The 26377-nt window shown below is 42.5% G+C and overlaps 1 protein-coding gene across 7 annotated transcripts in view; it reads left to right on the plus strand.

The window, feature by feature from the left end:
* Positions 1–1446: 1446 nt before the first annotated feature.
* Positions 1447–26377, plus strand: part of cd99l2 (CD99 molecule-like 2) — a 169571-nt gene continuing 144640 nt past the window's right edge. Inside the window, exon 1 of one of the 7 annotated variants that reach the window (XM_059651349.1) lies at positions 1447–1748. In XM_059651349.1, coding sequence (XP_059507332.1) covers positions 1688–1748 — 61 coding nt within the window. In that variant the 5' untranslated portion in view covers positions 1447–1687. The remainder of the gene's footprint in view (positions 1749–26377) is intronic. The other 6 variants (XM_059651348.1, XM_048544488.2, XM_059651347.1 and 3 more) reach the window with 6 other exon arrangements.

Here is a 26377-nt window from a genome sequence, read left to right on the forward strand (position 1 = left end):
GCAGGAGATTTTTGTACAGAACCAAACTGCATTTGCAACCATGTGTGTATATATATAGAGAGTTTTTATGAATAAAGTATATTTTTGAAATTAAAAATGCTTGCAACTAGTAACTTCTATTTTGCAGCACATATCATCAGTGCCCCCACCTCTCATGGATTATGATTAGTGTCTAATCATGGGAAATAATGTAAACAACAGTGAGGAAGGACCTGAAATGTTAACTCTGATTTTCTGTCCATAGATGCTGCCAGACCTGCTGAGCTTTTCCGGCAACTTCTGTTTTTTTGTTGTAGAGAGCAGCGACATTGTTTCTTTCCAGTTAACTGATTTTTACAACTCCTGTAGCAGAAGCTGGTCAATGTAGCATTTGGCTGGTCATGTATACTAATCATTTCTAAGCTGAAGTTTTGGCGGACTATATTTTTTAATGAAAATCCTGAAAAAAAACTTGTAAAAATGATGATTTACAGCCTCAAATCTCCCAAAATATTTTCCTTTTGGGCCAGGGAAATTAAAATAATTCGAGACCCCAGAATTATCTGGGCAGTTTTTAACTTATGGCAGATACACAGTAAGAATTTCTGAAGGGCCCCCACCCGAAGCAACAACTTTCTGTTCCTCTGACAACAAAGTGTGGGGCTGGATGCCACAACGATGCCACCCGTAGGTTGCAGGAACAGCAACTCATATTCCGCTTGGGAACCCTGCAGCCCAATGGTATCAATGTGGACTTCACAAGCTTCAAAATCTCCCATCTTCCCAATGCATCCCAAAACCAGCCCAGCTTGTCCCCACCTCCCTAACCTGTTCTTCCTCTCACCTATCCCCTCCTCCCATCTCAAGCATCACCTCCATTTCCTACCTACTAACCTCATCCCACCTCCTTGACCTGTCCGTCTTCCCTGGACTGACCTATCCCCTCCCTACCTCCCCACCTATACTCTCCTCTCCACCTTCGGTCCGCCTCCCACTCCCTATTTATTCCAGAACCCTCTCCCATCCCCCTCTCTGATGAAGGCTCTAGGCCCGAAACGTCAGCTTTTGTGCTCCTGAGATGCTGCCTGGCCTGCTGTGTTCATCCAGCTCCTCACTGCGTTATCTGTGACTCCGGGTCCGCAGTTCTTATTGTCTCTGAATGACTTTATTCTTCTGATTTTAATGAAATTGCTGGGGAAATATAAACAAGGGCGTTTCGTTGTGCGGCGTGTTATTTTTGTTTTGGAGAATCGTGCCTTGCACAAGGACGTATGCAGGCTAAAGTTTGGAAGTGCAGCCTATATAGTTTGGAGACAGATAACAAAGTATAGAGCTGGATGAACAGTTTTTGTTCTATTTCCAAGTCCTAGAGGAGGTGTTGCGGTGTTGGTAGGGTCAGGGATTGTTGGTCAGTGATTGACCTTCCTGTGCCTGCCTGCAGTGACTACCTACAAACTCTCCCTCGCTGATCTAGCGTGCGGACGCCGAGCGTCACTTGAGTGTCAGATAACCGGAGAGTGAGCTCAGGGAAAGGACGTGTTCGGGAGGCGGTGTGTGTGTGTGTGAACACGCCCGGCTACTTTTTCGACCTGACACATCCAGCAACCACCACCACCAGCCCCCCCCCCCCTTCCTCCAACAACAACCAGATCTTCAATCTCAAACATTTTACTGCACCGCCTATTGTATATAAACACACGCAGAAACCATGGCGAACGTCCTGAGAGTTATCCTGTTATGTGCTACTTTTACTCTGTTGACCGGACGAGGTAAGATGTGTCTATATATACGTTTATATATCCAACCCCCTCCTGTTTTCTCTTATTCCCTGAGCTCGGCTGGATTCCTGTGTGCCTGTTACATTGTAACGGGCTGCTTATTTATTGACGCAGTGACCGATTTTGCTTTGATGTCTTTCTCTGCCTGTTTTCTTCGCCCCCTCCCGCTGCTTGGGCGAAGGCTAGTTCGCTTCAGAAATAAGAGTTAAAATTTTCGGTGTAAAATGCTGGAGTTTTGTTGGTTTTTGGCTGGTGGCTGGGGCTGTAGGTTTGCTGAGAGGTTGACAATGGGATTTATAGGTCGCGCCGCACTGCGCTTGGCTACAGCTCGCACGGAATAGTCTTATTTTTGTCCCCCCTCCCCTTCCTCAAACATTTCGGTCCTTTTAAAGTCCTTTAGGTTTGATGCAGATTGATGTGGGTGGGGAAATGCCAGCTTTGGCATTGGCATGTTTCAGTGACTGCGCTTCTTTTTTTCCCCTCCCCCCTGCCTTGGGGTGGGGGCAGTTTCGATGCAAAAAGAAAGTCTGCGGAAGGCTGGGGGAGTCAAACTATCCGCAGAGAATCTTCCGTCGAGAAATTCTGTCTCCCCCCTCTCCCCAGCCCCATCTCTCGGGGCTCGTAAATCGTGTCTGCGTTTTGTTTGCTTAAACGATTCCTTCGGTAAATGGCAACTGCAGGAAGACATGCCCGGCCTCCATCACCATCAGCTCGAATTCCGCTCGCTTCGCCTGGAGCTCACTGCGGTTTTCGAGCTGGTCTTCAGCAGCAATTTCGCGGCAACGCATGAGTCGGTTCCTGTTTCAATGAAGGGGATTTGTGCTCGTTCGACGTCTTTTCCCCTCATTGAACCAATCACACACCATCAGGTTCAAAAACAGCTTCTCCCCCCGCTGTTAATTAGACTGTTGAATGGACCTCTCTGTAACTTCAAATCATTATTGATGTAGAGGTGCCAGTGTTGGACTGGCGGTGAACAAGGCCAGAAGTCAGAATGACGCCAGGTTACAGTCCAACCGGTTTATTTGAAATCACAAGCTTTGAGTGCTGCTTCGAAATCAAACCTGTTGGACTATAAGAGATAATGGGAACTGCAGATGTGGGAGAATCCGAGATAATAAAGTGTGGAGCTGGATGAACACAGCAGGCCAAGCAGCATCTTAGGAGCACAAAAGCTGACGTTTCGATCCTAGACCCTTCATCAGAGGGTCTAGGCCCGAAATGCCAGCTTTTGTGCTCCTAAGATGCTGCTTGGCCTGTTGGACTATAACCTGGGATAACAAGTGTAGAGCTGGATGAACCGAGCAGTCCAAAGAGCATCAGAGGAGCAGCAAGGCTGACATTTTGGGCCTAGACCCAGGGTCCTTCCTGCTCCTCTGCTGCTTGGCCTACTGTGTTCATCCAGCTGTACATCTTGTTATCTCCAATTCTCCAGCATCTGCAGTTCCCACTATTCTTTGGCACTATAACCTGGTGTTGTCTGCCTTCTGACATTTAAATAATGTTGATCTTGCTTCCTGTAGAGCCTTAATGTTGAATGCCTCCCTCTGACGAAGAACCCATCGATCTCTGTGTCCTTGTTTGCTATGGTCTGCCTGTGCTGCGTGCAAAACAAAACTTTTAACTGTACTTTGGTACATGTGACCACAATAAATGAAAACAAATCTGGCCACCTTAGAGCAGATTTAAAAGCCTCAGTTTGTAAATCACTGAAAAGTATGCTTCTTAAAGTGCATTTCCTAACACAGTAGATTAATTACATTCAGAATCTGAGTGCTAATTTTACATATAAAATAAAGGCGGACTGACACTCCTGTGCAATATTGAAGCAGTGCGACACAGTCTGAGGTGCAGTCTTTCAGATGAAATGGGATGTGGAGGTCTTTCATTTGGAATTAAAAATTCAGCAGCAGCATTTCCAAGGGCAGAGGTCCTGGCCAGTGTTATCCCATAACAAGCATCAGGAAAACAGATGACCTGATTGTCCTCCTGTTACTGTTTATCATTAATTGGCTGTTGTGCTTTCTATGTTATTATGGTGAGTATGGAAGTATATCATTGGCTGTAAAGTGTTTTGGGATGTACAGTACTGCAGCTATAAAACGTGCATACAAAGCAATTCGTGTTTAGAATGATAGCGTGATTACAATCAAGAGAGGAAGCCAGAGGAACAGGTAGATCTTGGGGTGCATGGCCACAGATGCCTGAGGCAGTAGCCAAGCTTAAAAGGGTGGTTAAGAAGGGATTTGGGATCTGTCTCTATCAGTTGTGGCTGGGGTTATAAGAGCAGGGAGGTTTTGTTGTTGTAGAGGATGCTAGCTAGGCCATAACTGAGCTACTGTTCACAGTTCTGGTCATTGCACTGCAGGAAGGATGTGACTTTAGCTATGAAGAGAGGCTGGATTGGTTTTATTTAGAATAGAGAAGGCTCAGATGGGACCTGAGTGAGTACAAGATTACGAGGGGCATGGACAGGGTGGGTAGGAAGCAGCTCTTCCCCCTTAGTTGAAAGATCAATAATGAAGTAGGGAAATAATTTTTAAGGGAAGGGCAAGAGGTTTAAAGGAATTTTGAGGAAAGCTTATTTTTTCACATGAACGTAGTGAGGATCTGGAATGCACTGCCTTGGAGGGTAGTAAAGGCAGGAAACCTCAACCTTTAAGAGTACGTGGATGAGTACTTGAAATGTTATAATATTAAAAGCTATGGGCCAAGTGCTAGAAAGTGGGATTAATGTAGATAGGTAGGCTCAGACTAAATGGGCCAAAGGGCCTCTTCTGTGCTCTTTGATTCTGAGAGAGTTTGTGCACAAGTCAAATGTCCTTGGATGAATAGTTGAACTTTCTAAAATAAACATGAGTCAACTAGAGCTGAGATGCTCAAGCACTTTTGTTTCTGTTTGTACCTGTCAATAAGATTGCTTTGACAATGAAAATAAGGAACACACTGAGTAACATAAAAACCAAAAGAACTGCAGATGCTGTAAATCAGGAACAACACCAAGGACGCTAGAAGAGCTCAGCAGGTTTAAAAGCATCTGTGAAGGAAAAAAAAGTTAATGTTTCAGTCTGGTGGCCCTTCCTCAGCGCTGTATTAAATGTTTTCCAATATTATAGCTTAAAAACAAGGGGTTGCCCATTTAAGACTGAGATGAGGAAAACATTTTCTGAATGTTGAGTATCTTTTCAAATTCCTACCTTCATAAGGCAGTAGATGCAGAGTGTTTTAAATATTTTGAAGACACAGATAGTTAAATTCTTCATTACCAAGGGGATGGAAGATTATTGGGAGTATGCATGATGTAGAGTTAAGGTTAAAATCAGACTAACAATGATCTTATTGAACAGTAGGCCAGGCTTGAAGGGCTGAGTGGCATACTCTTGTTACTTGTTTGTATTCTAAGAAAAAATTAATAATTATGGTGTATTTAAACAGTCATGGAGACTGCCCTGTTATATTGTCAAAAGTAATTTAATATTTTACATTATCTTGGAAGACAACATTGTGTAACTGTTTAAGGCATTAATATGAAAAAATAAGATGTTTGACTTTGTTCATGATGGATTAAAAGTTCTGTTAGTAAACACAGAATATACAATAGAGCAGTGCTGTTTTGAAGATTTATTCCATGCAGCAGTGAATCATAAATTCATAAAGGAATTAAGTCTAATATTCCCTTACGCTGGCCCAAAGTCTCTTGAAAGAGTCCCCAGGTTACTCATTCAAGACATGAGTAAAGCTTGTCAGATGAATTTTAAGCTATTGGTAAGAAATCTGTTTGCATTTTAAAAAAAAAACACTTCCGCAGACACAGCATGTGCTTTGACAACCTCCCACAATGAAGATAGTTCTCCCACAACCTAAGTTACTATGCACAACATGTTTTGGTTAATGTGCCAGTGTTTTACAGCTACTTCCCACACACCGTGTATCAGTTGAGCACTGATATGTTATCTAGCATTTGATCTTGAGCAGCTTTATCAAGGCTATGGCAGTGAGGACACATGTACCCCTTTAAAAATTGTTTCTAAACATCTAAGAAGATAAAAACAGTCAAAGTTTAGCTTTCTCAGTTAAAATTTATTTTTTGCTTCATGATGTGACTATATAAGACAATTGTTGGGTAACATTAAGGGATTTAACTTGCTGCCAATTGTGTACTAAATAAATCTGCTTCAGATTGTTCAGGAATGGATAAATGTCCGTCAGTGCTAGAGTTAAGTTCAACAATAAATGAAATGATTCTCGGATTCTACTGAATCCCTGTTTCACTTCCATGTTCAAATTACTATTGTATGCAAAATGTAATCTAATATTTATGCAGTGCCAGGGGTTAAGTAGTCCTCACTATTTATGTAATTCATATATTCACTTGGACAAAGAACAATTATTATTTGGTTATGCCATCCGATGAGCTGTTGAACAACTATTGTATTCTTACTGGCATGGACCAAGTGATGTCTTCACTTTATGGATAAAGCTGGTACTAAAATTTTGTGTAATGTTATTTTATTTTAAATGCAGGTACAGAGAATGCTTTGAATTTTAGATGTGAATGTAGGATCATTGAAGTTGCATTATGGTGTACCTTTTTAATTTCGTGGTAATTTAACAAAGTTACATTGCAGTGTATATTTATACGCTTTGATTGGTACAATTTCAACATTCATATTTTGGTTGGTTCTTGTTATCATGTCTGATGTACACATTAAAAGTGGAAACACTTCAGGCACATTATGGAAAATATAATTCCTCAAACATGTGCATTTCGGTCATGTTGGAGAAATTGCAGTGGTCTCCTTGCAGCAAAGGATATTGGGAAAGACTTGTTAGATGTGGACAAGGTTGTGACACGTTTAGATATGACAGGCCAAGAAAATCAGTTCTATTGCTGGATGATACAAGGGCAGGTGACACAGGTTCAAGATTTTGGGTAAGAGATGTGGGGAAATACTTTTTTTCTTTCTACATGGCAGTGGATGAAATTTGTCTGTGAGACTGATGAATAATTTAAATTTTGAATAGTTTCAAAACAAAATTGTGTAGGAAACATGGAAACTATTAGGGTTAGAGCAGGGAAATGGGAATAACACTTGCCTTCATTGGTCAGTGCATTGAGTATAGGAGTTGGGAGGTCATGTTGCAGCTGTATGGGACATTGGTGAGGCCACTTTCAGAAGACTGCATTCAGTTATGGTCTCCTTGCTGTAGGAAAGACGCTGTCAAACTTGGAAAAAGTCCAGAAAAAATCTACAAGAATGTTGCCAGGATTGTAGGGTTTGAGCCGTCGGTTAAGGCTGAATAGATATATCGCAGAATCCCTACAGTGTGGAAACAGGCCCTTTGGCCCAACAAGTCCACATCAACCCATAAAGCATCCCACCCAGGCCCATCCCCCTATAACCCACCTAATCTACATATCCCTGAACACTATGGGCAATTTAGCATGGCCAATCCACCTAACCTACACATCTTTGGCCTGTGGGAGGAAACCCTCTCAGACACAGAGAATGTGCAAACTCCCCACAGACAGTCACCCAAGGGTGAAATTAAACCTGGGTCCCTGCTGCTATTTTCCTTAGAGCCTCAGACGCTGAGAGGTGACCTTCTAAGAGATTTATAAAATCATGAGGGTCATTATAGGAACGGTTTAAAGGAATATGGGCCAAATGCTTGCAAATCGGACTAGACCAGTTTAGGATATCTGATTGGCATGGACGAGTTGGACCATAGAGCCTGTTGCTGAGCTGCATAACTCTATGACTGCTCTGCAGTGAGTTAGCATGCATGTAGTGGACTGAATGTCCTCCTTCTCTGCAAGACTCACTTTTACTATGCCTGTGTGTGTGTGCCAGTAATTGAGAGAATTTGATACACAAGAAATTTCAAGGGAAGGGGAAGAGCTGGGGATGAGATTGATGTGGATAACTCCAGTGTTGTCACTCCTGGCTGAGGGCCGATTGGGCAACATTTCTTCAGCATTTACAAGGCTAAATTAGCAATTAAAATTTGGTGGCGACAAAATAGTGGAAGCACCTTTGGCTGTTTTGGAATTCAAATTGATTTGAACTAATTTATGTTGACTGTGGATTATGGAAAATCATATGGAATTAGTTTTTTCTGGAATCAAAAGAGTCAACACAAATTTATTTCCAATCAATTTAAATTCCAAAGATCCACATGTGTGCCTGAATTTCTTTGTGTTTGCTAAAGAGATCAAATGTGCAATATGCGCTTTCGAACTAGAAGGAATTTTAGCTCATCAGACCTGCGCCAGCTACTGGAGAGAATTGAGTGAAGAGTTCCCTGGAGTATACAGCCAACCTATAAATTTGATCTTGACATTTTTTTTCGGCACTGCTATAATGGAGCGAGAATTGTGTCCCCACCTCCTTTCAGTCTGACCTAGGTATCCATGGTAACCGGTACATGATGCTGAAGGAGGATCATTGCTGTGTTAGTCCTTCGAAAGTGAATCATAAACATTGCTGGAGCTGGTTGGATTTGTGTGACAGTTCAGTACTTTAAATGGCTATGTTAACCTTTAAAAACAAACAGCATGCTCTGAGAAAATGAATGCACAGAAACTGATTTTGATTTTTGTGCTGGCATAGCATGCCTATTTAATTAGCTCCACTGGTTTCTCTTCAGTTGTGAAATTGGCTGAAACAATAGAATGGGAAGCAGTGGGTTTGCATTGTATTATTTGCAGAAAGAGGCCAGTTTTTTCCGTCATATTTTTATCATGGTTTGTGCACGTTCTGTGTTAGGCTAGACAGAAACCTATGTGGATCAGTGACTGCTATGATTAGCCAACAAATCCATTAATTTCACATTGTGTGACCATGAGAATAAGAAGACAAACTAGTTCGATCTTGGCTTTCTTTCATTTAGCAATTTGTGTTTCTATCAGAGTGACCATTGCTTTTCATCAGCCTGAGCAAACAGTTTTTCTTTTGAAAGAATTATGCTGATGAGCAAGGCAGGATGGTGAATTACAAAACAAGAACAGACCATTCAGCAATACAGACCCAGGCTTCTGAATTACATAATATCATTGAGACCATTCAGCACATCATGTGTGCACTGGCTTTCCAATTAGCATTATGACTTGGTGCCATTTGCCTCTGCTTTCCCCAAACCCTTTAATAATCATCCATTAATGGTGGATCAGCGATTAGTACTGCTGCCTCACAGTGCCAGGGATCTGGGTGTGATTCCACCCTTGGATGTCTCTGTGTGGAATTTGCACATTCTCCCTGTGTCTGCATGGCTTTCCTCCAGGTGCTCTGGTTTCCTCCCACAGCCCAAAGAAGTGCAGGATAGGTGGATTGGCCATGCTAAATTGCTCATGTCTGGGAATGTGCAGGCTAGGTGAGTTAACCATGGGAATTTCAGGGATGGGGTGGGTCTGGGTGGGATGCTCTTTGGACTGTTAGTGCAGACTCAATGGGCAGAGTGGCCTCTCTACACATTATATGATTCTAAATTATTGGAGAAAATTCTTTGAAACAGGATTTACTTACATTTGGAAAAATGTGGACTTATTAGCAATAGGCAGCATGATTTTGTGTGGGGGACATTATATCTCTCAAACTTGATTCAGTTCATTGAGGAAGTGACAAAGATGATTAATGACTGCAGGGCAGTGGATGTTATCTATATGAAACTTAGCAAGGCCTTTGACAAAGTCCCCCATGGCATTCCAATAGAGAAGGTGAAGTCACAAGGAATCTGCGGTGAGCTGGTAAGATTGAGACAGAACTGGCTTATATAGAAGATAGAGAGTAGTGTTGGTATGGTGTTTTTTTGCCTGGAGATCTGTGACCAGCAGTGCTCCGCAGGGATCAATGCTGGGACCCTAAGTGTTTATGTGTATAAATGATTTGGAGGAGAATGTAGGCAGCCTAGTTAGTAAGTTTGCAAGTGTTTAAAAGTTTGGGGAGCTGTGGATGGTGAGGAGGATTGCCAGAGGATTTTGCAGGATATAGATAGGCAGGAGACTTGGGTAGAGAAATGGCAGATGGAGTTTAATCCAGACAAACGTGAGGTAATGCATTTTGGAAGATCTAATGCAGGAGGGAAGTATTCAGTAAATGGCAGAACTTTTTAAAGGCATTAACATACAGAGGGATCTAGGCATTCAGGTCCACAATTCCCTGAAAGTGACAACTCAAGTGGATAAGGTGGTCAAGAGGCATATAGCTTCTTCAGTCTGGGCATAAAAATTCCAAGTCATGTTGCAGCTGTATAGAACTTCAGTTCAGCCAGATTTGGAATATTGCATATAGTTCCTGCTGCCACACTACCAGAAGGATGTGGAGGCTTTGGAGAGGATACAGGAAAGCTTAACCCAGATTGAGTGGGGCTTGGACAGTATTAGCTATGAGGATGGATCAGAAAAAGTTGGTTTGTTTCAGTCAATGACCACAAATCCATTGCTGATTGTCAGAAAAGCCTATCTGTTTCACTAATGTCATTGTTACCTGGTGTGGCCTACATGTGACTCCAGACCCTCAGCAAATGGGGTTGACTCTTAAACTGCCCTCTAGGCAATTAATGGATGGGCAATAAATGCTGCCTGGCCATTGACGCCTTCATCCTGTGAATGAATTTTTGAAAAACTTGAATGTTGGAGGTTGAGGGTGTGACCTGATAGAAGCTAAAAAAATTATGAAAGGCATGGAGAGTCAGAATTTTTTCCCCCAGGGTATGTGAATTACTAGGAAGCATTAGTTTAAGGTAAAAGTGAGGTAAGTTTAAAGGAGATGCAAGAGGCAATTTTTTTTGACAGAGGGTGGTAAGAGCCTGGAATGTGCTCCCAGAGGAGGTGGTAAAAACAGATACAATAGCAACATTTAAGAAGTTGACAGATGTGACTAGGTGGGGAATAGAAGGCTACAGACTGCACAGAGGCAAAAAATATTTTGTTTAGAAAGGTGCCGTGTGTCAGCCTGGAATTGGTGGGCTGAAGGGCCTGTTGCTGTGATGTTCTATGTACCTCAGCAACAGGACATCTTTGTGGGCCTTCCTCAGGGTAATGTTCTTGGCCCAACCACCTGCTTCATCATGAAGTTGGAAGTGCGATGTGGAATCAACATCCAACAATGTTCAGCATATTTGCAATGCTGCTTATTACCGAAACAATCTGAGACCACATGCAGTGAGACCTAGTAAACATCCAGGCTTTGCCTGATGTTTGTTATGGATGTTATTTGCCACTTGAGTGCCAGGCATTGATCGTCATCAACAAGCAATAATATCATCATTTCCCCATGATATTCACTGACAATACCAGTGCTGAATCCTCGATTAGCGACATGCTGGGGATTATCATTGACCAGAAACTGATCTGCACCAACTATATCAATATTGTGGCTATAAGGATAGATCAGAGGCTGAAAAGCCTTCAACAGGTAACTCAAATCTTAAGTTCTCACAGCTGGTATGCACCCACAAAGCATAAGGATAGACGAAGAGGAAAGAGAGGTGGGTAACATTGCGAGTTAAAGAAAAAAGTAACGTAATATTGAGGAATGGTTTTGGGCTCTGGTGAAGTGGGATCAGCCTAGGTAGAATTTAGAAACCAAGGGGCAGAAAATGATAGTGGAGATTGTAAATGGATCCCCAAACTAGTAGTAATGGTGGGGAAGACATTAAATGTGAAATTAAAGCTACGACTAATAAAGATACATCTGTAAATATTGGTGACCTTAATCTACATATAGGTTGAACAAATCAAATAATACTGGGGGAGGAATTCTTGGAGTGTGTGCTGGATATTTTCTGCATCAAGACGTACTGCAGGATCTCCCCATAGGTTCTTTGACAGCACCTTCCAAAGCTATGACCTCAGTGACCTAGAAGATCATGACACAGGCAGGTACATGTGAACACCACCAGCTGCAATTTCCCCTCCATCGTGCCAAGTAGAGGCCATCCTAGACTGGGTGCAGTATAATGAGAAAGAACTAATTGGCAATCTAGCTGTGAGAGGCTGTTTTGAGGGAAGAGTGACCATAAAAGAATGGAGAGTGACATAGATGATTCTGACACTAGGGCCCTGAATGTAAGTAGAGGAATCTATGGTGGTATTAGGCATGATCTGGCTATGATAAACTGGGGAGCATGACTTAAAAGGATGATGGTAGATAGGCAATGGCAAACATTTGAAGAATGCAAGAAGGAACTGCAGTAATTGTTCATTCCAGCCTGGCACCAAAATGGGAAAGTGGCCTGGCCGTGGTGAATGAGAAATTAGGTCCCCGAAAGGGGCATATATTTGGCCAAAAAGAACAGCAGACCTGAGGATTGGGAGTTGCTTAGATTTCAGCAAAGGGGCACAAAGTGTTTGGTTTAGAGCAGACAATGTAAATAGACAAGGAGGAAAGAGAGGTGAGTAACATTGCGAGTTAAAGAGAAAAGAGTAAGCTGGCAGGGAACACAAAAACAAATAATAACATCCTCTTTATGTACATGAAGAGAAAAAGAATTGTGAACGTGAAAGTAGGTCTCTTACAATCAGAAAAATGGCAGTTATAATGGGGAACAGAGAGAGGAGAGCAATTAAATGAATATATTGAAACAAAAAATTGCTAGCGAAACTCAGTAACCCTGATAGCATCTGTAGAGACAAAGCAGAGTGAACACTTAGGTATTCAGTAACCCTTCCTCCAGAGCTGAAGGACATCAAGGAAGACCCAAAAATGTTGAGAAGCACATGATCTAATGAGAGGGAGGAACTGAAGGAAATTAGTATTAGTGAAACTGGGATAAAGGCTGATAAATCCCAAGGGCTCAACAATTTACACCCCAGAGTACTTAAGGAACTGGCCCAAGAAATAGTGGATACATTGGTAATTTTTAACATTATTCTGTTGACTCTGAAATGGTTCCTGTGCATTGGAGGGTAACTAATGTAACCCCACTAATTTTGTTTTATGAAAATGATAGAGGGAAAACATGGAATTATAGACTTCTATCCTGACCTTGGTGATGGGGAGAATGCTAGAACCCATGAAAAAAAGCTTGCTAGCAGAGCACTTGGAAAATAGTGACAGGACTGAGCACAGTCAGCCTGGATACCCCTCACAGCTGGCATATGCCCACTCTCCACATGTCTGGGTGAGTGAAGCGCCAACCACATTTGATGTCTTCGCCTTTGACATTCACTCCTTTCACTACTGATGCATATTGGTAGGGCTGTGTACTCAATTCAAGATGTACTGCAGGATCTCACCATAGGTTCTTTGACAGCACCTTCCAAAGCTATGACCTCAGTGACCTAGACGGCCATGACACAGGCAGGTACATGCGAACACCACCAGCTGCAATTTCCCCTCCATCGTGCGCAACATGACTTAATTATATCACCGTTACTTCACCGCTGACTCATAGTCCTGGGACTCTGTTCCCGACAGCATTGTATATGCTCCAACACTGCATGGGCCACGTTGGTTCAAGAAGGCAGCTCACCACCATCTTGTCAAGGGTGATTAGGAATGGGGAACGATTGGTGGCTGACATAGTAATATCATGAAAGAACATATTTAAATAAATTTGGTTTATTTTGAGATATTACATTATCACTAAGTTAGAAAATCCCTCTCAAAATTGTTCACATGATTTTCTTCCCTCAAAACTGTTTTGGCAATCAGGGTACCTTCTAACCAATACACCATAAATCCATAAGTGCATTTATAATAGAAAATATGCTCCAAAATGCCATTATTCAGTAATGGGGCGTCCAGGAGCGTGTGCTGATAGTAATAGAGGGAACTGAGCAAGGGCTTGAGCAGTTCTGCGGTTCTTCCACCAGCTGGTGGTTACGGTGAGGGGGGGGGGGGCAGCAGTTGACTAGACTTGCACTGGAAACATAAGGGTGCCTTTTGTAAGGAGAAAGCTGGAGGGAAGTGAAAGTAGACAGACAAAGAAATTCCTCTGCCCAATGTAAACCACACATTTCTTTTATGTACATAGTGTACATATTCTCATTTATCTTTAATTTTCCTACCTATTTATATTGATGTGGTGCCAATGGAGTAAACCTGCTTCAAGATCTTTAGGCCATCCATGTATTTAAATCTCTCACACTACATTTCAGCCAAGATGAATGTCTGAACTTGGTATCTGTTGTTAAAATTCGCAATATTAAATTCCCCAGCATAGTCCTGCTATGTTTGGGACCATGTCTGAATTCTCCAGAATTTAAGAAATGCCTCTTTTTTTCTTTATGGATTGCAAAGCCTCCTAGCTCCTTTTGGGATCTCCAACCACAAACGGGATAGTAATATTCTCGCTGACAGACAAAACCTCAATTCCTTGGATAAACTGATCATGGCTACAGGTGCAAATGGAACAGGTAACAAAAACCTCAAAAGCTTACAACTGGCTTAAAAAAAGAGGAAGTTCATTAAATTATCAATATATATGATTTCCTGCATACTTTTGAGTGAAGGCATTACAAACTTGCCTTCCTTAAATAGTGAAACTAATTTACGATCCTAATTCTCAGGCACATCTCATCTATATTCATTCAAGGGTCGGATAATGTTCTCCTGGGCTTTCTTGATTACAATTTAGTATGAGAGTTTAATGGCATTTGAAGAATTTGAGTTCCATTCAAAATCTGGAAATAATGTATTATCACATTGTGACATAAAAACACAACCTTCGAAATGGGCAACTGTCTCCTTGCCTGTTCTCTGGTACACCAATGTGGTCAGCTGTTAGCTCACTAGGCTATTTTTAGTAAGCTACTCAGGGTAATGAGGAATGAAGAGTGAATAGTGGTATTGAGTGATATTTGTATCCTGAGAATTACATTTGGGAAGCAGTAATTGCCATTACACAATTGGGATGCTTTACTGATAATAGGAACTGCAGATGCTGGAGAATCCAAGATAATGAGGTGTATAGCAGGATGAACACAGCAGGCCGAGCAGGAAAGCTGACATTTTGGGCCTAGACCCTTTCTCATGAAGGGTTTAGGCCCGAAATGTCAGCTTTCCTGCTCCGAAGATGCTGCTTGGCCTGCTGTGTTCATCCAGCACCACACCTTTGTTATCTGGGATGCTTTAGTGTTTTGGAATCAGGCCAGAAACTCTCTATTTGTGAAGGAGTGAGAAATATTGATAACAATTGATCTGCTGAACTTGTATCAGTTAAAGACAAAGCAATAGAGCTGATTAGCTGGAGTGAACATACAAGACAGCTAATTAAGTGTGCCAAACAAATTGATTTTTCTTTTGAGGCAGTGACGTCTAATTTTTCACTTTCAACATGCATTTGTCAAAGTCTATACAGAAATTCTCTACCTAAACCTAATGATAAAATTTTGATGGTAGGAAGTTATTTCAAAAAAATATCAGGGGATTTGAGTGATGTTGGCAATACTGTTGTTTATAGTCCATCTTCAGTAGCCCTGAAAAACGGTGATGGTTGCTGCACTGAAACACTGTCTTGTCCTATGAATGATGTTGGGTAAGGATTTCAATGGTGTTGACTTGTGTTCCCTGGGATTTGAGCTTGGGATCTGTCAGAACACTGGAATCAGTATCTCAACATGTATTTATCAGCAGATCTTCGTTTTTTTTTGTATTTTCTGTTTTGGTTTTTACTTTAATTTAATTTATAATTATTCATGGGCTGTTGGCTCTCTGACTATGTACTGCATGCCCTCGGTGCTGTTTAAAAGAAGCAGTTCTGGGATTTTCTCCCAGAAACAGTAAAGGAACGGTGATTCTACTTCCAAGTCAGGATGATGTATGACTTGGACACTCCTGACCTGTGCCCTTAGGGATGGACTTTCGGGAGTTGGGAGGAAGGTTATTTGCTTCAGGATTCCTAGCCTCTGACCTTCTCTTGTACCCACAATTTATATAACTGATCCAGTTCAATTTCTGCTTCAGGGTAGCGGCCAGGACATTGCACTTGGGAGTTGCACATACCAGCCTAGATCCTGTCCGTGTTTTGTTGCATATGGGCCCAAACTGATTCAATACCAAAGTGGTTGAGAGTCATGCTGAGCATTATAAAATCACCAGTGTACGGCCCACTTCTGACTTCTAATGGAAGGAAGGTCATTGATGAAGTAGCTGAAGATTGTTGGACTTAGGACACTACCTGAGGAGCTGGGACATTAAACACTGGTCCATCCTGGGATAGCCAACTCCCATGATCAAATGCAAAACAAAAATGGGGCACTTGGTCCTTCACACACAATGAAGAGTAATTCCTTAAGGAACTCTGCAAAGAAGTCCTGTGGCTCATATTATTAACCTTGAATGACCAAAATAATCTTCCTTTTGTTCTAGGTTTGACTCCAACCAGTAGAGTTTTCCCCGATTCCTATTGACTTTACTTTGCTGGGGATCCTTGATGCCATTCTCCATCAAATTGTATAATGATATCAAAGGCAGTCCTCTCACCCCTAGAGTTTAACTCGCTTGTGTTTGAACCAAGGCTATTATGAGGTCAGGATCTCAGTGGGCCTGGTAGACAAACATGACAGGGAGCAGATAATTGCTGTGAAAATGCCACTTGATCATACTGTCAACTGCTGCTTCCATCACTTTGCTGATTGTGCAGTAATTACCAACTCTTTGTCAAGGAACTGTATGTATTTACTGCCCAGCGACCGTTATCTTTCTGACCTGTCTTACATCAACTGCCTCAGATAAACCTTCCAGTTACCTCGCCAGCGTCAAATTAGAATTCACAATAGCTGCTGGGTGAATGATGGTTTGTTCAGAAAATATTAAAAGGTGAGTTAGGGGCACAAGTCACATACTAAAATTTGTTAGTTCTATAACCATTATCAGCAGTGGCTAAACTCATGAGTATGCAAATAATTAGTAAGTCAAATTAACTAAGACTTGAGTGATGAAAGCTAGAGTAAAATGCCTCGAATGCTGTAAATGTTGAAGAGAAGAAAACAGGAAATTGAGGAAGTACAGACCCACCACGAAAGTAGTCTAGTTGTTTAGCCTGTATTTCAACAAGATACTGATTATCAGTCAGAATCAAAAAGAGCATGAAAGATTGAGCACCTTTAGTGAACAATTTTGACAGAATAGTTCTCCATTCAGTTCACCAACATGAGTAACACTTTCTGCAGAATTGATTGCCTAATAATTTCAATCAGGGGGAGGCAGATATCTAGTACTATTAATCCAGAGACCACACAACATTCTGGGGATCCGGGATCGAATCCTGCTACGACAGATGGTGGAATTTGAATTCGCTAAAATATCTTGAATTAAGAATCTAACGATGATCGTGAATCCATTGTCAATTGTCAGGAAAAACATTTCTGGTTCACTAATATTCTTTAAGGAAGAAAACTGCCATCTTTACCTTACCTGGTCTGGCAAACATGTGACTCCAGACCCACAGCAATCTGGTTGACTCGGGGTGACACGGTGGCTCAGTGATTAGCTCTGCTGCCTGTCAGCACCAGGGACCAAGGTTCGATGTCACCCTCAGGTGACAGTCTATGTGGGCTTCCTCCGGGTGCTCTGGTTTCCTCCCACAATCCAAAAATGTGCAGGCTAGGTGGACTGGCCATGAAAAACTGCCCATGGTGTTGATGGATGTGTAGATTAGTTGAGTTACAAGGGGATGGGTCTGAGTGGGATGCTGTGAGCTTTGGTGTGGACTTGTTGGGCCAAAGGGCCTGTTTCCACACTCTAGGGATTCTATGACTCTTAACTGCCTTCTGGACAATTAGGAATAGGCAATAAATGCTGCCTGGTCAGCGATGCCCTCATCCCATGAATGAATAAAGATAAAAACTCCAAAAGGTGAAAATGGTGTTGCCAGCTCCCTCCAAACCTCAGTTAATGATTCATTCACCTAATTCTTCAATCTCTTCGCACAAAAGAATGCTTGTTTTATTTTTTAGTTTGGGAACCGCAAGCTTATCTCTGTGCCTGTGGGTTTGATGCGATAAGCCCCTCTAAATTTTGTGAAAATACCTCATTTGCTGAACTCTTAATGATTCAGTGGGATGTTGATGGTGGTTAGAACTAAATAAATCAGCTTGGGAACAGCAAAATGTGTTTGTTGCACCAGAAGAAAACTTGGCAATTCCTGTCCTCCATGTCGAGGAATGATGTTTTAGATTGTTGATTGGTACAGTTGACTCAAAACTCAACTCCTCCACCACTGAGGAGCAGCAACCAAAAAACAATAGGTAGAATAACTGAATCCCAGTTCAATAATGTCATGCTCCAAACACACAGCGAGTTGGACAGATAACATCATGAGTGTAACAGTCCCTCTTCCGCACCTACACAGGCCCCAAACCCCACCTCTTCCTCCGTTACATTGATGACTGTATCGGCGCCGCCTCTTGCTCCCCAGAGGAGCTCGAACAGTTCATCCACTTCACCAACACCTTCCACCCCAACCTTCAGTTCACCTGGGCCATCTCCAGCACATCCCTCACCTTCCTGGATCTCTCAGTCTCCATCTCAGGCAACCAGCTTGTAACTGATGTCCATTTCAAGCCCACTGACTCCCACAGCTACCTAGTATACACCTCCTCCCACCCACCGTCCTGCAAAAATTCCATCCCCTATTCCCAATTCCTCCGCCTCCGCACCCTCTGCTCCCACGATGAGGCATTCCACTCCCGCACATCCCAGATGTCCAAGCTCTTCAAGGACCGCAACTTTCCCCCCACAGTGGTCGAGAACACCCTTGACCGTGTCTCCCACGTTTCCTGCAACACATGCCTCACACCCTACCCCTGCCACAACCGCCCAAAGAGGATCCCCCTCGTTCTCTCACACCACCCCACTAACCTCCGGATACAACACATCATCCTCCGATACTTCCGCCATCTACAATCTGACCCCACCACCCAAGACATTTTTCCATCCCCACCCCTGTCTGCTTTCCGTGACTCCCTTGTTCGCTCCACACTGCCCTCCAACCCTACCACACCCGGCACCTTCCCCTGCAACCGCAGGAAATGCGACACTTGCCCCCACATCTCCTCCTTCACCCCTATCCCAGGCCCCAAGATGACTTTCCACATTAAGCAGAGGTTCACCTGCACATCTGCCAATGTGGTATACTGCATCCACTGTACCCGATGTGGCTTCCTCTACATTGGGGAAACCAAGCGGAGGCTTGGGGACCGCTTTGCAGAACACCTACGCTCAGTTCGCAATAAACAACTGCACCTCCCAGTCGCAAACCATTTCCACTCCCCCTCCCGTTCTTTAGATGACATGCCCATCATGGGCCTCCTGCAGTGCCACAATGATGCCACCCGAAGGTTGCAGGAACAGCAACTCATATTCCGCTTGGGAACCCTGCAGCCTAATGGTATCAATGTGGACTTCACCAGCTTCAAAATCTCCCCTCCACCCACTGCATCCCAAAACCAGTCCAACCAGTCTCTGCCTCCCTAACCTGTTCTTCCTCTCACCCATCCCTTCCTCCCACCCCAAGCCACACCTCCATCTCCTACCTACTAACCTCATCCCACCTCCTTGACCTGTCCGTCTTCCCTGGACTGACCTATCCCCTCCCTACCTCCCCACCTATACTCTTCTCCCCACCTATCATCTTTTCTCTCCATCTTCGGTCTGCCTCCCCTTCTCTCCCTATTTATTCCAGAACCCTCGCCACATCCCCCTCTCTGATGAAGGGTCTAGGCCCGAAACATCAGCTTTTGTGCTCCTGAGATGCTGCTGGGCCTGCTGTGTTCATCCAGCCGCACATTTTATTATCATGAGTCAGAATCCTGGAATGACCTCCCAAAGAGCATTATGGGTCCACCTACAGTGCATGGACTGCAGCGGCCCAAGAAGATGGCTCACTGCAACCCTTTGAAAGGCAACTAGGGATGAGCAATAAATGCTGACCCAAGCAGCAAAACCCACATCCCGCAAATGAATTTAAATAACTTGGCTACCTGTGTTATAATTCACAACAAGTCCTGTTGACCCACATCACAGCTGACCTACATCAGCTTTCAATTAAGTATCGGCTCAATTTTAAAATTCTTACTATTTTAGTAATCCTTAGCAGCCCGCAGCCCTGGATATCTGTAGTTCTCTAATCCTGTTCTTGTTTTTTGAAAGAAATCTGTAGCACTTTGAATAGCCATCTGACATTGCAAAGCACTTTATGGCAGATGAAATGTGTTTTGGGACACAGTCAGTGTTGAATACACTGAAAAAGTCCCACTAAGATCAGTTTGGTACTGACCAGATAAACTCTGTATTTTTAAGATTGATTGAAGGATAATTATTGATCATGACAGTGGTGATAATTCACCTTGTTGTAATCATGCCATGGGATCCTAGTACCAACACCCAGGGCAATCCACTGCAAATCTTGTTGCAGCCTGAAAGATGTCCGTTTTACCTTCACTCAAATAGGTAAATGGGATCTTGATTCAAACTTACATGCAAAAAACAGAGCCTCCTCCAATGCAGAGCCCTTTCGATAATGCACTATAGTGTTGGTTGTGATTTCTGTCCTTAATACTTTGAGAGAAGTGGAACTTGAATTTGAAACCTTATAACTCAGACAAGATTACTTCCAACTAAACCACAACCAATGTTTCGCCTGGACGGAAGGATCTGAGCCTAGGGGCAGAAGATGTGAGGAAAACCCTTCTACCCAGAGGGCTGTGGGCATCGGGAACTCCCTCCCTAGAAGGGTCATGGGATATCAGAAATCTTCGACATATTTAAAATGTATTTAGATGTACACATCCAGTGCAAGGGTGTACAAGGCTATGGGCCAAGTGCTGATGGTTGTTTTTGACTGGCACAGGCTTGATGGACTGAAGGGCCTTTTTCTGTGCTGTAGATCTCTGACTGTCTAGGATCTGTATTGTTTTGTGTAACCATGATTTTAATCATTGAACCATCAGGGGCTGCTTCTCTACCCATCGAGGCCCTGTCTTGTGGAATTCCCAACCTTAAACCTCTGTTTTCCTTGCTTAGAATATTCCTGAAAAGTCTTCACACAATTGACCTCATAATCTTGAACTGACACCTCACCAGAGACTTGTATAGCTTACTACTGGGTAGTAGTGATTAAGCTGGTGTCCTGTCTCGAGGAACTTGTAGTCCAGGCAAATGGACTGTATTCCAACAAGCTGCAGACTTTGCCTTCTAGATGGTGGGCAGGTTTTGGAAAATCACAAGCTGAATTACTCATACTGGAATTTCCAGTCTTGGTCTTTTCGTGTCGCCAGTGGAAATGCCCAGTTTAATGATTCGGTGTGTGTTAGAAATGTAACTTAAATTAAGAGATAACCAGGTGTAGAGCTAGATGAACACAGCAGGCCCAGCAGCATCAGAAAGAAGGCTTCGGCCCGAAACATCAGCCTTCCTGCTCCTCTGATGCTGCTCGGCCTGCTGCGTTCACCCAGCTCTACACCTTGTTATCTCAGATTCCTCAGCATCTGCAGTTCCTACTATCTCTGAACTAAGTTAAATTAAGTCTGGGATTCAAATGTTGACAGATCATTTGAGGTCTTTACAAGGTACTTTCAAGGTCGGAGTTGGAAAAATGATAGCTATAAATGACAGTGGACTTGTTTAGATTACAGTAGGACTGAAAACATTTATGATAAACATAATTTTTGCAGTTTCTGAGGTAAAATGTTCAAACTGGTAAACAAGAGAAAACCTTACAGTATTCATATAATTTTCAGATCAAGAACAAGATTGGCAATTAAAGTTTGATTAATTGACACTGCTACCCAGAAAATCTCTGGGGTGCCACATTGCCCTGGGGATAGATTGCAGAAATGCAGTCTTTTGTTTTGAGTTTATCTGTATGCTTTTTCTTGAGCATGTTAATCAGCTTGGGGGCAGCTGAAACAAGCACTCAGACATAAAGCTGCCAGGACCTGTAGAAGCAAGAACACAATACAGCCCATGCTTGAGAACAGATGTCCACAATTGTGAGGTGACAAAGAAGAGTTTGAGGGGGCCCTGGCTGAATGACGTTGGATGGATCCCAAGAAATCTCTGAATTCATAAAAACTGCAGTATGCCTTGATGTGGACTCAAAAGGAAGATATTGTAATGTTCTAACTCCAGTGTGGAATTTAAAAACATAACTGGAAGTTGATATTTTTCAGGCAAAACCCATGTCTGTTTTTTTAAAATTTATTCTTTCATGGGATGTGAGCATTGCTGACAAACTGTTGTTGCCCATCCCTAATTGTTGTAGAGCTGAGTGGCTGGCTGGGCTATTTCACAGGGCATTTAGGAGTCAAGCATATGAATCAGAGGTCAGAATAGGCAAATTGGAAAGATTTTCTTCCCAAAAAGAGTGTCTGTAATGGGCTGCCAGAGGTAGTGGTGGAGGCGAGTACAATTTCATCATTTAAGAAACATTTGGATATGTACATGAATGGGATAGGTATAGAAGGATATAGACGAAACACAGGTAGGTAGAACTAGCTTAGTTATGAAAACCGGGCAGTATGGACAAGTTGGGCCGAAGAGCCTGTATCCATGCTATAAACCTTTGACTCTAGTGAACCAGATGAGTTTTAGGCAATGCGTGATAATTTCTTGGTCACCATTCATGAGACTGGCTTGATTGGACGAAGGGCCTTTTTCTGCGCTGTCGATCTCTGACTGTCTAGGACATGCATCGTTTTGTGTAACCATGATTTTTAATCATTCAACCATCCGGGGCTGTTTCTTTGCCAGTCAAGGCCTTATCCTGTGGGATTCCCAACCTTAAACCTCTGTTTTCCTTGCTTAGAATATTCCTGAAAAGCCTTCACACAATTGACCTCATAATCTTAAACTGACGCCTCACCAGAGAGTTGTATAGTGTACTACTGGGTGGTAGGGATTAAGCTGGTAGTTTTATCCTGTTTGGTGTCGGGGAACCTGTAATTGAGGCAAGTGGAATGTATTCCATCCTGCTGCAGACTTGTGGCTTTTAAATGAAATTCATACCTGCTATCGCAGTCGGTTTTGAACACTTGTCCCCCGGGCATGAACCTAGGCCTCTAGAATACTAGTCCAGCAATGTTTTTGCTATGCCACTGTGTTTACAAAATACATGTAGTGTTAAATTAGTCGTGTTTGCTTTGTTCTCATACATCAAGTCGTGTGGCCTAATTCTTCTGGGTAATAGCTGGGAGTTCAAATTTCTTTTCCAATGTTAATGGCTGAGACCATCATGAATGTAATTGGATGTGCCAAATTCTAGTTAGTGGTGACCCCAAAATGTTCATTTTTCCAGATATAATCTATTGAGGTTCAGTGTAGACATTTTGAATCAACTTATTCAGAAGTGCCATGGCCTACTTCTGGAACAGGTGGGACTTAAACCCAGCTCTCCTGGCTCACGGATAGGGACACTGCACTACAGGAACTCCTGAGCCCAAGATGCTGAGAAAAGATTTGAAACCGAATTCATGAGGTATAGGAAAAAAATTGTCCCCATTGTGATCATTTAACACAGTCTGATCTTAGGCCTCAGTGGTGGCACCCCTACCTTTTGGATTAGATTGTCTGCGTCCGAGTCAACCCTATGCAGATGTGTGTTATAGCATGTCCAAATAGGTTGTTTCAGAGTACTTTAAGGATTATGAGACTGAAGAAGGGTGTCGTGACACAGTGGTAGTGTCCCTATCTCTGAGCTGGAAAGCTCAAATCCCACATGCTCCAGAGGTTTGTTATAACACAGTCATAGCAAGTGATAGAGCTGTACAGCACAGAACCGGATTATTTGGTCCAAGTCATCCATGCTGACCAGACATCCTAAACTAGACCTATTAGCCAGCATTTTGCCCATATCCCTTTAACTCCTACTATTCACAGGCCCCATGAGATGCCTTTTAAATGTTGTAATTGTACCAACCTCCACCACTTCCTCTGGCAGCAGGTTCCATACACGCATCACCCTTTGCGTGAAAGTGTTGCCCCTTAGGTCCCTTTTAAATCGATCCCCTCTCACCTTAAACCTATGCCCCTCTAGTTGTGATCTCCCCCACCCCAGGGAAAAGACCTGGGCTATTCACCTTATCCATGCCCCTCGTGATTTTATAAACCTCTATAAGGACACCCCACAGCCTCCGACACTCCAGGGAAAATAGCCCCAGCCTATTTAGCCTTTCCCTAGACCTCAAACGTCCAAACCTAGCAACATCATTGTAAATCTTTTCTGCACCCTTTTGACATTTCACAGCATCTTTCCTATAGCTGGACAACCAGAATTCAAAGTAGTATTCTAAAAGTGCCCTAACCAATGAGTCTAGGCCTGAAACATCAGCTTTCCTGCTCCTAAGATGCTGCTTGGCCTGCTGTGTTCATCCAGTTCCACACCTTGTTATCTCGGATTCTCCAGCGTCTGCAGTTCCTATTATCTATAAGCAATGTCCTGTACAGCTGCAACATGACTTCCCAACCCCTACACTCAACGCACTGACCAATAAAGGCAAATGTGCCAAATGTTGTCTTCATGACCCTTTCTACCTGTGACTGCACCTTCATGTGAACAGTCTGAATAATCAATATGGTCTGAATGGCATGAGACCTAATGGAATGAGGGAATGAAGCAGTGGTGAGGATATTTAAAAACAAAAATTATTTCACCTATTTTTCCTGATCGACCTGTTTAGGGATATTTTTACACACCACCTGGAGCTGGTGACCGTATAACCCGATCATCCATGTCCAGGGTGAGGGACGCTACCGCTGTGCCACAAGAGGGACGTAGCCAGTGATGGATATATTAAATGAGTTAATTGGGTTTGAACTGGTTGTATAAATGCAGGAATCCAGTAATCAGCGCGGTGTGAGTTTTGTAAAGCTGTCCAATAAAAGTGAAGACTTGAATTCTATTTAAATTGTTACCGTTTGAAGTATAACACCAACACTGGAAAGATCAAAAATAAGATAATATTGCTGAAGGTAATCTGAGGGAAAAATTTCCGCACAGTGAATGGTTTGGATCTGGAATAGACTGCCTGAGAGGGTAGTTAAGGGAAATTCAATTGCGGTTTTCAGAAGGGAATTAGATAATCTCTCAAAGAGAGAGAGAGTCTGTAGCTGCTGAAAAAGGATAGGGAATGGGACTAGTTAAACTGTTCTTGCAGAGACTTGACACGGCTGAATGACTTCCTCCTGTGCTGTGACCACTCTGTAATTATACGGTGAAGATTTCTGCAATGATAATAATGCCTTTGAATGTCAAAGGGTAGTGGCTAGACTCTTTCAGTGGAGCTGGTTGCACACTCACGTGGAGCGAGTGACTAGCCACCTCAATCTGAGTGGCATGCAGTTCTCATGAGGGTACAGTGTTTCAATTTCTAAAGAGTTGAGTGAAGCTGAACACTGCTATCATCACTTCTGAACTGATGATGGTCACTTATTGATAAGTTCATGGAGCCTCCTCCTCCTGTTAGCTGTTTAATCATGTGCCACCATTCCCAAATGAATGTGGCGGGACTGCAGTTTGCATTTGTAGGTAGAGATTACAGCTCCACTATACATCTGAGCTCCTCTTCTACGCATTGTATTTTATTTGTTCTTTATGCTTAATGTTCCGTGCATTTTATTCAAATTTAATTTGTCTGAGTTGATTCCCATTCCAAAGTCAAAGTAAAACAGCAAGAGTTTAAGCATGAAGTTCATATATATCGTCTTTAAGGAGAGCTTGAGATTTTATGAATATCGACAGGAAATGGATGATATGTAGACACTGATCAGGGCAATGGAACTAATAGAAATACCTAAAGGTGACATTCCTCAGCTGCAGCGACTGTGTGGAATAGATAGCCAACTGAAGTGGACAGCTGGATAAATGTGTTTAGGAACAATTTAGAATCACCGTAAATTTAGAATTTATTACTGCCGGAGATGGCTAGCTTCTGAACTATTGCAAGGGTGGAATGTCAGCTTGAGGAAGGAAGCTGATGGAGGGTGGATATTTTGATGGTTTACTCGGTTTCATTTGGGGATACAGGGACAAACTCCTGTATCCTGATTTTTTTGGAGAGTACGTTAATTTTGAAAGTGCCTTGGGACAAAGAATATAAAAAAGAACAGCTTGCATTTTTACAAAAGCACCAACATCTCAAGGCACGTTACAGCCAATTAAACACTTTTGATTACTTAATTGGTATACTATCCATAGCAATGCCTGAAATAATCAGATTTTCTTTACTAATCAATCCACACTCTGCTTCCATGTAATATAAATATTTTTCTGTAGAATTAGAATTAGGTTTTATTGTCCTCTGTACTCCAGTACAGGGGTACAATGAAAAGTGTAAATATCACCACAGAGCACCATCTTAGTTACAAATCTGAGGTACTACAATAGATTAGGTACAAAAATAGAAAAACGAAGAAAAAAGCTAAGAAGTTCTGTATTACAGTTCTTCATAAGGTACTTTGCTACTCTTGTAAATTGTCCCAGTGAGATGAAAATCTTTGACAAAATGTGTTTTCCTGCAGAAATACTCATTATTTTTGAAGTGAGCTCACTATTGTACTGTAGGAGATGTGGCTGTCAATTTGCATGTAGTAAACTCTCATAAACAGAAATGTAATAAAACCAGACATTACCTTGTGTTCAAGGGATAAATATTGATGGGGATACCAAGTACAAAT

Source organism: Stegostoma tigrinum, chromosome 15 (assembly GCF_030684315.1).
Source record: "Stegostoma tigrinum isolate sSteTig4 chromosome 15, sSteTig4.hap1, whole genome shotgun sequence".
In the NCBI taxonomy this organism is placed as follows: Eukaryota; Metazoa; Chordata; class Chondrichthyes; order Orectolobiformes; family Stegostomatidae; genus Stegostoma; species Stegostoma tigrinum.